This window comes from Rhinatrema bivittatum, chromosome 4 (genome assembly GCF_901001135.1).
Source record: "Rhinatrema bivittatum chromosome 4, aRhiBiv1.1, whole genome shotgun sequence".
Taxonomy (NCBI): domain Eukaryota; kingdom Metazoa; phylum Chordata; class Amphibia; order Gymnophiona; family Rhinatrematidae; genus Rhinatrema; species Rhinatrema bivittatum.
Genome location: NC_042618.1, coordinates 475,864,626 through 475,877,396, shown reverse-complemented (window position 1 = coordinate 475,877,396; position 12,771 = coordinate 475,864,626). Strand labels below are relative to the sequence as shown.

The 12,771-nt window shown below is 47.6% G+C and overlaps 1 protein-coding gene across 5 annotated transcripts in view; it reads right to left on the bottom strand.

Moving 5' to 3' along the window:
- The window catches only part of C4H12orf4 (chromosome 4 C12orf4 homolog), a 188,578-nt gene that overhangs the window by 99,838 nt on the left and 75,969 nt on the right, over window positions 1-12,771 (bottom strand). For 3 of the 5 annotated variants that reach the window (XM_029597293.1, XM_029597294.1, XM_029597292.1), the window contains exon 2: window positions 3,939-4,133. In XM_029597293.1, coding sequence (XP_029453153.1) covers window positions 3,939-4,116 — 178 coding nt within the window. In that variant the 5' untranslated portion in view covers window positions 4,117-4,133. Of the gene's footprint in view, window positions 1-3,938; window positions 4,134-11,992; window positions 12,674-12,771 lie in introns of those variants that run through there. The other 2 variants (XM_029597291.1, XM_029597295.1) reach the window with 2 other exon arrangements.

Here is a 12,771-nt window from a genome sequence, read left to right as displayed (position 1 = left end):
TCAGGTCCAGCAATCTGCGTAGGGTGTCTTCCACCGCGGCCCGCTTGTTGCGAGAAACTCAGCACAATTCCAGGAAGGCCTCCCTGAGAGGCTAAGAAAATTCTGAGGCGTAACCTTCCTTTACCACATCCAGCAATCGGAAGTGATTCTGGCCCACTCCTCGTAAAAATGGGACAACCTGCCCCTGATCGTCCCGCACGAGGGGTGGGCGAGCCTGACTTCATTGGGCAGGTTTACCAGCTCCAGCCCCCTGCCTGAAGCCTCCTCTTGCAGGATGGCCGGCGCCGCGAAAGGACTGTGGGCAAGAAGTGGATTGCCTGGCACTAGAGGAGGGAGCACTCCTCCCTAACCTGGCTTTTCGTGAGTCCCAAAATCGGGTCCGTGGAGCGAAGGACTTCTTAAAAGGCTTCCTATCTTCTGGCAACTTATTGCTCTTGGATTCTCTCAGAGATTTCATCAGCTGGTCCAAGTCCTCTCCAAACAGAAAACTTCCCCCAAAAAGGAAGGTTACACAATTGCGACTTAGAGAAAGCATCCGCTGCCCAATTGCGGAGCCACAGAAGCCACCGATCCGCTACCGATGAAACCATGATCCTGACAGCCGTACGCACCAGGTCATATAAGGCATCTGCCACATAGATGACCGCCACCTCCAGCCAGGCCGCCTGGGATGTGGACAGGACACCCGAGGATGTTGCTTCTTGCGGTTTCTGAATCCAACATAAACACGTCCGCTGTATCATGCTCGCGCACACTGCCGCCTGAAGGCCCAAAGTGGAGACCTCGAACAAGCGTTTCAGATGCAATTCCAGCTTGCGGTCTTGCACATCCCTAAGTGCCGCAGCTCCCACCACTGGGATGGTAGTTTTCTTAGTGACTGCCAATACCACTGCGTCCACCTTAGGGACCTTAAGGCTTTCCAAATGCTCATCAAGTAGCGGATATAACTTTTGCATTGCCCGGCCGACCTTAAGACCTGTCCCATTCACGACTGATGAGCTTCTGAATCTTCTTCGGGGTGGGAAATGCGCTAGGTGGACCCTGGAGGCCATCCAGGACCAGGTTCACGCCGTCAATGTCAGATTCCTCCAAAGAGAGTTTCACCCCCATTTCCCTCCAGCACCTGGGGAATAAGGGGCCGCAGCTCCTCCCTCTTGAACAACCGTACCACACGGGATCGTCTCCTTCCGAGCCAGGGTCCAACTGACGCTGATCGACTTTGCCCACATCCAGGTCTGATGGGACCTCCCCCTGGTCGTCAGCGTGTCCCCCAGGGGAGGTGGAACCTCTTCCCCCAGCGGGTCATCCCAGCCATCCAAATCTTCCTGTGCCAAAGCTGCGCGGGAAGTACGATTGTCCACTCATAGATGTGGACACTTCGGGGCCCCCACACTCCCCTCCTGGGATCTGCACTTCGCTAACGTCCTTGCCAGGAATGCCTCCTGCATGAGGAGCACAAATTCTGGCGAGAAACCGCCCGGGCCAGCGTCATCACCTGTAGAGTGCGACTCTGTGTCCCTCAAGTCCTCCTGCCTCAGTTCTCGCGCCGTGGGAGACAGCGGAGGTGGGTCATCCTGGGAATCTTTTCCCACCGGTTAGCAGTGGGCGCCGAAGCCCCACAGCCTGATCTGTGCACGGCCTTCCTAAGCTTAGAGCCCTTAGCTGAGGACCCCTTCCCTCCCACAGCACACGCAATGCATAGTGAGAGGGGGTTCAAATAGGCAGACCATACCCCACAAGCCTTGCAGGGTTCCACCAGTGGCTTTTCTGCCATTGCTCCACTCAAATAAAAACCCCAAGGGGACTCCCCCCGGGAGGAATCAAGTGCTGCCTTAGAGGACTGATCTTCCCCAACAAAAACACCGGCAAATTCAGCCCCAGCACCGTCGGGGAGCCTCGTGGGAAGTCGAAGAAGAAAAAACAAAATGGCCGCCGCATCAAAAACAGACCCGGGAGAACTGTGGAGTCGCTTGCTAGGAGGCCCTTCACCATCCCGGGAAGGATCCACTAAGGCTGCAAGCTCTCCCCTCACAGAAAAAATTGAAAATCGGGGCCTGCCTGGCTCAGCACCGCCGAGCAGAATGACTCACCCAGGAAACCGCGGGACTCAAGAAAAAAAAAAAAAGTTAACTAAACTTAACTTAAGCAGAGAAGAAAATAACTGTCCCCAACGGGGATACTTTCCTGAACCAGTGCTCAGGGAGAGGGAGCCAGTCCCCTGGCTACCAGGGGTCCCGGGACACACGGGCTAGTACTGCCAGGGGTATCCAAACCCCCATTCGCCCGACTCTACCAGAGGGATGGTCCAGAAACTGAACCTGGCACCTCGAGGCACAAGAAATCCAACCTCAGCTCAGAGTATGCACCACCATCTGCTGGAGACAGAGAAATACTGAGGAGCTGCAGGTGGCACACTTGGATACAGCAGGGCCTCACAGGTTTGTTCTCTGCCTCCTTCTGCTGGTGGGAGTGCATAACGCACTGGTCTGGACTGATCTGGGGATGCACAGGAACAAGAATTTTATTTTTACTGACCCACTGCACCTTGATACCTTTATTAAAGAGAAAATAGGTGGGTAGAAGTGATGGGTAATTAATAAACTACAGAAACAGCTAGAGCTGTGCATCCCCCCAAGACGAGGGCTAGAATATATTTATGTAGTTTTCCTTTTGTTAATTAGGGAAATTTAATTTTTCCTTTCCTTTTGTGCTTAATTTTGATTACACTGTACTTGTTTTATTTCAATTATTGTAAATGAAGAAACAAAATTTAAATTATAAAAAAAAAAAAAAAAAGGCATTTTATCCGCATTCATTGCCTGCCGTGTGCGTGGGTAACAGTCCAGGTAGCGCCCCACACTAAAAGGAGGTGTTACCGGGGGCAGATTTAGGTTGTAGGGGGGAAAGGTCTACGCATAAGCTGGATTTTCAAACCTTAGCATGGACCTTTCCACCAAAAGTCAGCCTGCACAAAACAGAAGGGGCAAGTGAACCCACAGAAAGTCCTGGTGGAGTTTCCCTTTCAAATGTCGTGCACAGAACATGGGTAGAAAGCACACATGGACTCTGCCCCCATGCCCGCCTCCCTGAGGGCACACTGCATGCAGAATAGTGCTAGCCACTCTCAAACGCAGAGAATAGGAGGTAGTGGTTATGTCCCTGGTGGTATTAAAATCCCCCTGGAACCTGGCACAGATGGGCACTGCAGAGAGCCAGAGGGCAGCAGCCTCCAATGGGTGCCACTAGCGGCCGAAGGGCAGCATCTGGAAAACGCACCAAGGCCCAGACTATTGCAACTTGCTCTTCGCAGGCCTCCTGCTGAATTCACTTTCTTCCACTGCAATTCAGCAGCACAACTTCCCTTCCTTCACCATCGCTATGACCATGCAACCCCCCTTTCTCAAGCCGCTACATCGGCTCCCTGTCCACATCCGCAAACAGTTCATTCCCTGCTGCTCCTCATTACCCATCTTCCCCCGAGAAGTCACTCTTACCTCTGTCCTCCTCCTCCAGCAACTCTCGACTCTGCACGGTCCCCCTTGCTATGCCTGGAATAGGCTTCCTCTCCAAATAACCCACCTTTCTGAGACCAAGCTTCTCTACAGTACATACACTTCCCGCAGACTCATTTGTCATCTCACTTTGTATAGTTTCTTTTTAAATTTGGAGAAGTAATTTTTGTGCTGTTTTGTTTTATGGCGCGTCGCTGACGGCATTTGTTTGGTACGGTGACTCATATCAAGGTGAATGAAATAAAATGCTTGCTTGTCCTGAGTAGAGACTGTAAGCTCCATGGAGCAGGGACTCTGGTTCCTAATGCTAAGCAGCTGAAACTCTGCTCTCCTTCTGCTGCGGGCACCCAGCAGTAACGTTACAGGAGGGCGACTCTCGCAGCTCTGTGTGTAGGCCGGCCTGGCATGTCTCTGCACCATACGTACCATCCTCGATGAAGCAGGGTAAGCTGTGGAGCAGCAGGAGCCGGCTATGCAGGTGGTCCGGGTTTTCTTGCACGGGGAACAGGAGGGGCACGGTCAGTTCAAGACACTGGGATCCAGCCTGGAACTGATAGACAAACTCTCTTTCTTTGGAGCACGCTTTGCCTTTCTTGGGTTTCATCGCTCCTTGTACGTTTCCTGCACAAGCAAGAAAAGGGGTGTTTATGTAACACAGGCTGTAAAAGTAACGTGTTCATTCTTAGCAGCTGCAGAAAGGGGACAGGAGCAACTAAGAAAACGATTGTGCCGTTAGGCTACTTTTCCCTAAAATTATGCCCTCCTATAGCCTCCTTCCAAAGAACCATGTCGGCACTGATTATAAGCGACACTGCAGCGGTCACAAGGGCTCCTAGCTAGCATCATTTACTGTCTGCACGACCACAATGTACCAAGGAAAACATTTTAGGACTAACAAGGATCACCCTTGAATATAAGCATCAGTACACATAGCAAGCAGAAGAGCCACAGGTTTTCCACTGGTAGCCCTGACGAAACTGCAAGGAAGGCAAGACACAGGATGGAGGAGCGATCCACAGCCTGAGGCTTGAGAGCCCAAAGGTACTGTAACACAACTGAATTTCTGGTTTCAAAGAAAGGATTTAATACTCCAGTGGTAAATGCAAACACGAGAATATGTTGTCTTGCTGCCGCTGTCATTAACAGAGCAACAGGATCACTAATGAACGTCCTAACAGCGTGAACACGCATCTGTCACAAGGATAAAAGCAAGAGCTGCAAACATACAGAAAATGACTTTCGCACAAAAACCAAAGTAACCCTGGCAGGTCAAAAAGAAAGGACCAGAAGAGCACGACAACATTATGGGGGTAATTTAATAATTACCCATACTGGTGTAAAGCTTCTGGGGAACTTTTTACACTAATTTCACTGTTAAACACATTTCTGGGAACATTTTGTTTCCTCCACAACTCTTGGGTGAAACAAGTAAATTTTAACAAACTGAACACAAATATGCATTTATGTTTGTATCACGTACCATTTGCCAGAAAAGTGCGATATACATTAAGCATTGTTACGTGTCTGTAGCGCCATAAGCTATAATGGCAATGTTGGTAACAGAAAACAAAACTAAAAATGTTTTGCCGCAGATTTTCATTTGTAATCACTGCCCAACGCTTCGCGGATGAGAGTCCAACAATAGTCACCCAGCATGGAGGGGTTCCACTTGCCTTGATATCATTTCTTCATTTTGACAATGTCTTGATGAAACCTTTCACCATGTTCGTCACTCACAGCACCAAGGTTGTCTGGGAAGAAGTCCAAGTGGGAAAGAAGAAAATGCATCTTCAATGACATGTTGCACTTCATCAATTTGTATGCCTGAAGCAGATTTTCAACCTGTTCAACATAGTCTGCTGCCTTATAGTTGACTAGAAAGTTACAAATGACATTCTTGAAGGCTGTCCACGCAACATGTTCTGTACTTTGCAGAAGACCATCAAAGTGGATGTCCTTCATCACAGCTCAGATTTGTGGGCCTGCGAAAACACCTTCTTTTATCTTGGTGTCACTTATGCATGGAAACATTTGCCGCAAATAATCAAAACCTTTACTTTGCTTGTTCATTGCCTTAACGAAGTTTTTCATCAGCCCAAGTTTGAGGTGCAAAGGTGGAAGAAATATCTTACTTGGATCCACCAATGTGTCGTGAGCAACATTCTTCTGTCCTGGAACCAACTTCTTACGGAGAGGCCAGACTTTTCTGACATAATGCGAATCTCTTGCTCGACTGTCCCACTCACAAAGGAAACAACAATATTTAGTATTGTAACCAAGCAGCAGACTCAGTAGAATTGCAACTACCTTGAGATCACCACACAAATTCCAGTTGTACCTCAAGTACTCAATGTGGTTCAGCAGTAGCTGCATGTTCTCATACTTTTCTTTCGTATGAATGGCATGTCTGACAGGTATTGATGGGTAGATATTGCCGTTGTGCAGCAAAACAGCCTTCAAATTTAAGATTGATGAATCAATAAAAAGTCGCCATTCTGTTGGGTCATGGTCACATCCAAGAGCACAAAACAATCTATTGATGTCACAGCAAAATGTCAGACTGTCTACTTGGTTGAAATATTTTGTCAAATCTTCATGATGGCTGCGAAATACTGAAATTTTCGTATCAGATGACAAAAGATTCCATCCTTGCAGCCTTGACCCAAGCAGCTCCGCCTGACTCTTCGATAAAGCCAGATCTCTGACCAAATCGTTCAGCTCTGACAGATATTAAATGAGGATCACTGGATGTTGATGGCACAAAGTCAGGATCAGCCACAGCTTCCATCTGCAATAGCTTGCCATCATTGCCTACCTCCTCATCAAGTGTCCACACCTCTGGAGGTTTTGGAACAGGAAGACTGTCGTCATGCGGCACTGGTCTCATTGCCGATTCAAGGTTAGGGTACTCAAACTTCCTGTTCTTTGATGAGTATCCTGACACATTCGTCATGCAGAAGTAACAGTCAGTTATATGCTCTTTCTGTTCCCTCCATATCATTGGGATGGCAAACGGCATGGATGGTCGCACACCTTTCAGCCAAGCTCGCAGACTACTGGCGCAAGATGTGCAACAAATTTGAGGAGCCCATGCTCTGTCCTGGTCACCAATTTTGCACCCGAGGTATAACTCGTATGCCTTCTTAATGAGTGCAGTCATACTCCTTTTCTATGCTTTCAGAGTAAACTCACCACAGATGTAACAAAATGTATCACGGCTATTACGACATTGGCGCGACATTTCATAAATATATGAAATTAAATCCACAAGCTTTAAACTCAACAGTTTTAGTGATACGATTCGCTGATTCTCACAGAAGTTGCATAGGAGACTACTCATTGCTGCTGCTTATATAAGTCTGCGCCGTCATGGAAACAAGTTGGAATCTTGCAGCCGAGATAGGGCTTGCCCGAGCAAGTTCTGGCATGATCAGGCAGAGTTTCTTGGTATATTTTACAAAACGTTAGTCTCTGTTACATTGCTTATGGCTGTCAAAAATATGACATGAATTTTAAAAATCATAAAAACTACTGTCCAGCAAGAAAATATATGTATGCGAGATTATGTTTTAAAATTTCACAATTATTGTAACAAAAAATTGGCCGTTTCTCAACACCTTACTTGATGTACAAATTTTGAAGTAATATCTGTGATCAGCATCAAAAAAATCTATTTGGAACACCAAAAAGCCTGAAGGAAACAAAACCTTTGTTTACCAGTGAAACATTCAAAGGTGACAGGAAGCTGACGGTTTCCATAGAGAGGGAATTTCAAGGAGAAAGAGCTCATGGTATGAAGCTGGAGGGAACATGAGGGAAAAACATCTCTGCTGAGGTGGCAGGTGCCTGGAAGACGTCTGGGACAGAGCTACAGGCCAACGCACCCCTCTGCCTGTGAGCGTAAACTAAAATGGGAGTACGACTTGGTGCCCTCGCTTGGAAACCCCATGAAAATGAGGGTATTAAGCATTACTCTCTAAGGCAGAGGGGTGCATTGGCCCGGTGCTGGAATTATAATGCTGAATTAATTGGATGGTAGGGCAGACTGGATGGGCCATATGGTCTTTCTGCCATCATGCACCTATCTTTCTAACCTGCGCTACTGCACTGGCACTTAAAGCCTGTTAAAAAAAACCAAACAGAATAAAACAGGGAAAAAAAGGTGAGACTCACTTCACAGATAAGTCAGTATTTATCTGTGTAAGTGCTGCCACTTACCTGGAGCTGTTCTGCCTGTCAGGGATGCCACAGACCCCCCATGCAAAACATACATCTAACATGCAAGCCACTTTTTATTTAACTCCCTATGCATTAGCATATCATTAGCTTGCTGCATTAGAAGTTAAAAAATGAAGTTAACCTGAACCTTAAAATTGTGCACTGACATCCAGTGCGCACCGTATTTCTCACGCAGCTTGTTGAATCGGCCTGACGGAGCAGTGTGGAAGGAGGGTTGGACTGCAGTACTGTATACTATTTAGTGCAGAGACCAAGGGAGAGGTGAGGAGGAGAAAACAAGGTACAGATAAAGGACGCATGACCTAGCAACACCACAGGTCCCCAGAAACCAAGTAGGGCAGTGCTGGCCTGATTCCATCCAGCAAAATCACAGGTCCCAGGAAGCAAGAGTTTGGACAACAGCTTCATCATTATTTTCTATTTGACTTGACTGACCGCCATTCACTAGTTTTTGCAAAGCTTGGTGGTGTGACATGGGAGGGGCAGGAGTTGGGAAAGATACCACAAACTAATTTAGATAAGTACAACATCCTGCTAGGGGCCAGATATTGTAAGCATGTTTCAATGAGCTTTCACACTTCAGCAGCTGCCTGTGACCTTTGAGGGCTTGAAGACTTCAAAAGTAAGCTGCATCGTTGAATAATTCTTAGGTCGTCCAATAGAATGTATCACAGCCTGGCAAAACTCCAGCTCTTCTGCGTTATGTGACTGAGCGTTCATAAACGCTGTGCCTGGCTGATGTCCCCCGGAACGCCTACCTCAGGAGAAGCAGCGTCCCACGGCCGCCGGTTCAGCGAAGGTCTTACACGGAGGCCTGGCCAGCACCTCTCCACGCATGCACCGTTACCTGCTTCCAATCTTGTATCCGGGTCTCGGTGCACCTGCGCCAATCAGCTCCCGAGGCGCAGTCCGCAGATTCACCTCTGCCCGGCCACTGCCGTTCCTCTGCAAGTCTCACGCAGGCCATCATTAGAAAACAGAGGCTGAGAGTGCTTCCTGTGTGTCAAGTGGGAGGCCTTACGCCGGGGCCTAGGATTGATGTGAGGAATATGCCAGAGCGGAAGCTACTATTTGCTGACTTTTCTAACTGGATAGAGATTTTAGACACAGGGATCTAACTCAGCCGTTTATAAAAAAAAAAATAAAAAAAAATAAACAAATAAAAAATAAATAAAAATGCAAGGACTTCCTCACATCCCTAAACTCTTCATCGCGGTCTGTACAGAGGGATGAAAAGTTGCATATCTGTGACAGGAGCTCTCCATGGATGGCAAAACAAAACAGCCACACGTTCTAAGAGACATCCCTGACAGTGCCCAGCCGGACCAATCTTTAGCTTCCTAGCTCCGATTCTTCTAAAATTCTTTACAAGTTATGGGTAAGGTAGCTCCGGCCTTGCACAAGCATTCTGACTCCTCAGCTCTTTGTAGCTGCTGATACAGGAATTGCTACATTTTCAACCTCCGGGAGGTGGGAGGGAACGTGTGGCTGTTTCGTTTTGCCATCCACAGACAACTCCTGTCACGGATATCCAACTTTTGATTTCTCCGTGGACAAGCACCAAAAACAGTCCCACATTCTGAGACTTTGCAGCTCTGAGAAAAATGTAAAGAGATAAGATAAGAGAAAATTAGTAGCAGTAATCATTTTTCGTATTCCCCCCAAGAGGTTGAAAATCACTAAGACTGAAAAGAATTTAATCCTGCAGAACCTAACAAAGAACTGGCAAGTTCAGCACTTGAACAATAATGCTTAACAAATATACATCTGGACATCCAAGTAGCTGCCCTCCATATTTCTTGAGGTGAGGCATCCTTAAGATATGCCACAGGTGTAGTTGTAGATCTCAGCCTAGGTGCTGTGATTGAGGATTTTAACAACTTTCCTGCCTGACGATAGCAGAAAGCAATGCAAGCTTTTATCCATGAGGATAGGGTTTGTTTTGAAACTGACCAACCCTTTTTATAGTTGGAGCATAAGATACTAAGAATTGTGAAGATTTTCTAAATTCCTTGGTTCTATTTAAATAAAAGAATACAACTCTTCTGCAGTCTAAAGTATGAAGTCTCTGTTGGTTCATGGTAGTCTGTGGATTTGGGAAGTAGTACGAGTAGCTCTAGAATCTGATTCAAATGGAAAGGTGACACCACCTTTGGTTGGAAAGATGGGTTTGTTTTTAGTACTACTGTCCTGAAAAGAATTGCATATGGGGGAAAAGCTACTGATGCCTGTAGTTCGCTTATTCTTCCGGCTGATGTTATAGTCACTAGAAATAGAGATTTTCATGTTAGCATTTGCAGAGAGGAATCCTGTATTGGTTCAACAACCGGTTTTGATAATCTAAGACTAGATTAAGATCTCATTGAGGAATCGATGGCTTAATGACTCATCTTGATTTAAATAGACTTTGTATGAACCTTGATACAACTGGATGCTGAGAAATGGGTCTCCTATCAATCTCATTATGATAAGATGCTATGACACTAAGATGATATGCAAGGCAAATTAGCCATTACAGATGTTTTCAAACCAGAATCTGATAGATGCAAGAAATAGTCCAGAAGAAGTGGAACCTCTAACCATGTGAGATTTTGACATACTTTGCTACAGCGTTCAGATATGGTTGTAAGGAAAGTGGTTGATGGCAGGCAAAGTTCAGGCAAAATCGAGAGTCAGGTAGTGGTCAGTGGTAGGTGGAGTTCAAGCAGAGTCGAGTGTCAGGAAGACCAAAGTCAGAACTGGAAATCCATCCAAGGAAAGGTGGCATGGAAAGGCAGGCAGGGAGGTGAAGATCAGCACAGGCGGGCAGACGATGAAGAACTGAAGACGAGACAAGGACTAGGAACTAAAGAATGAATACCAGGGACTGAAGAGACCAAGACCAGGACCAGAGGAACAAAGACCAGGACCACGCTGAGGCAACTTGCTCTTCTAGCAAAAGTGGACCTATAGCTGAGACACCGGTTGCAGGAAGGAAGGGCCTCATAAAGGCCCAGTCATGTGAGGCCAAGAAGAGGGGCCGAAGGGCTATTCCCACTGCGTCCCTTTAAATTCAGCCAGGGGCATGCATGCCTAAGGAGAATGGGCCTCACCACGGAGCGGCGGCGTCCCAGCCGTGTCAGAGGGTAGCGTGCAGCCACAAATGGCAGCGCTCCTGACTAGACCGGGGTAGAGGTGAGAGTGGCAGTCCATGAAGCTAGTCCACAGACCGCTGATTGTAACACTATGTGAACCAGAGATAAGATAATTAGGCTTCCTTGCTTCCCTGGGCAGAGTTCGCCCATAGCAAGCACATCAGCACCACTGGATCTTCACCGTTTTACATTGTCTTCAGATGCCTTCTGTGTACACCAACTCCAATTCCCACATCTGATACCTGTTCAGCAGCCACTCTGGCAGGTCAGGCCCTCCAAGTCCTATGGGGTAAGACCCAGCAACTCTTGGACCTAGCTGCTCGCCAAGCATAATGCAAGCAGACAAGAAAAGGCACCCTACCTGTTACTTGGAATGGCTTAGTACCAGGAACCTGAGGCTGAAAACGCCTTCTATGAAATTTGCCCCTCAATTTGTGGGACCTTATCCCATTGTGTGATAGGTGGGTCCAGTCACGTTCAGGCTCAGGCTCTCAGCATCCCTATGCATACACGTCGTCTTCCACGTCTCCCTGTTGAAGCCTACAATCCTCTCATGGCAGCCTCAAAAACCTGAAGATGTCATTGAAGAGGACATCCAATTCGAGGTGCAGGAAATCCTTGACTCCCCCAGGGTCCATAAGGTCTTACAATAGCCCACTGCCTGGAAGGGCTATGAGGCTTGAAAAGAATACTTGGGAGCCTGCCTCCAAACTGCAAGCACCCCAACTCTTAAAGGACTTCCAGAAAAGGTTCCCCAACTAGCCCGGATCCAGAAGACTGGGGAGGAAACTTTGGAAAGGGGGTACTATTACCCCCCCCCCTCACATCTGATCCAAAGCAACTTTGGCAGCTTGCTGTTCCAAGGACCTGGGATAGAACTTCCTGTGCTGCTGGCTGATGAAGTCAGATCCTCCAGGAATATATAAGGAAGTCTCTTGCAACCAGCCAGCCCCTCTCAAAAGATCTTCTGCTGCCCTTGTGGTCCAGTGTGTGTTGGTATCCTGGTATTGTTCCTGCCTTGTACCTTGCTCCTTGCCTGTCTGCTCTTGTTCCTTCCTTGCTTATCCTTTTGGTACTGTCTATTCTGTTTGTCTCTGATTGACTTACTGGATCCTGAGACTGGCCTCCTCTCCATCCTTCTGCTTCCTGCCCCGATCTCTAGCTTGTTACCGGTCTTTTGTCTGCTGCCTGCCTTGACCCATGCCTGCCTGGACTCTTCTCTTGGATTGCCCTGGGGACTCTTAAGTCTTGCTGGTCCCTGGAACCCAAGGACTGGTATAAGTGAAGCTCCTGTAGGTCCCACCACAGGGTTTCTCCTCCGGCTGATGGGGTGGGCCGAGTGGACTTGCTCACCAAGAAACGTCAATCACCCCTCGGCTCTAGGGGTCCACTTCTCCAATAGGCGTTACACTCTGCTAGTATTTAGTGCCTAGCTCTCTATTTCTTACAGGCGCACACTCCCTCTCTCTCATATCCTGACTCTTACATACATGCACTCGCTCATACGCAGACACATGATTCTCTCTCATACCATGCACAAATACACAGGTTCCCTCTCTCATGACACAAACTTTCTCCTCTCACATACACTTTACTCTATCTCTCTCCCACATACGCATGCTCTCTTTCCCTTGCAACCAAACACACATATACGTTCTCTCTCTCTCCTCCTATGCGCGCAATGGCAGGCGCTGGATATTGAGATTAAAAGAGACGCTAGTGGTCCCCCCAATGACATTGCCGGGTTCATTCACTCCCTTTCCTCCCTACCATGACATTGCCCAGTTCATTCACTCCCTCTCCTCCCCCCATCCATGCGATCCCGAGTACACTCACTCCTTCCCCACTATCCCAGGACCCCTCCATAACATTGCCCAGTAAATTCA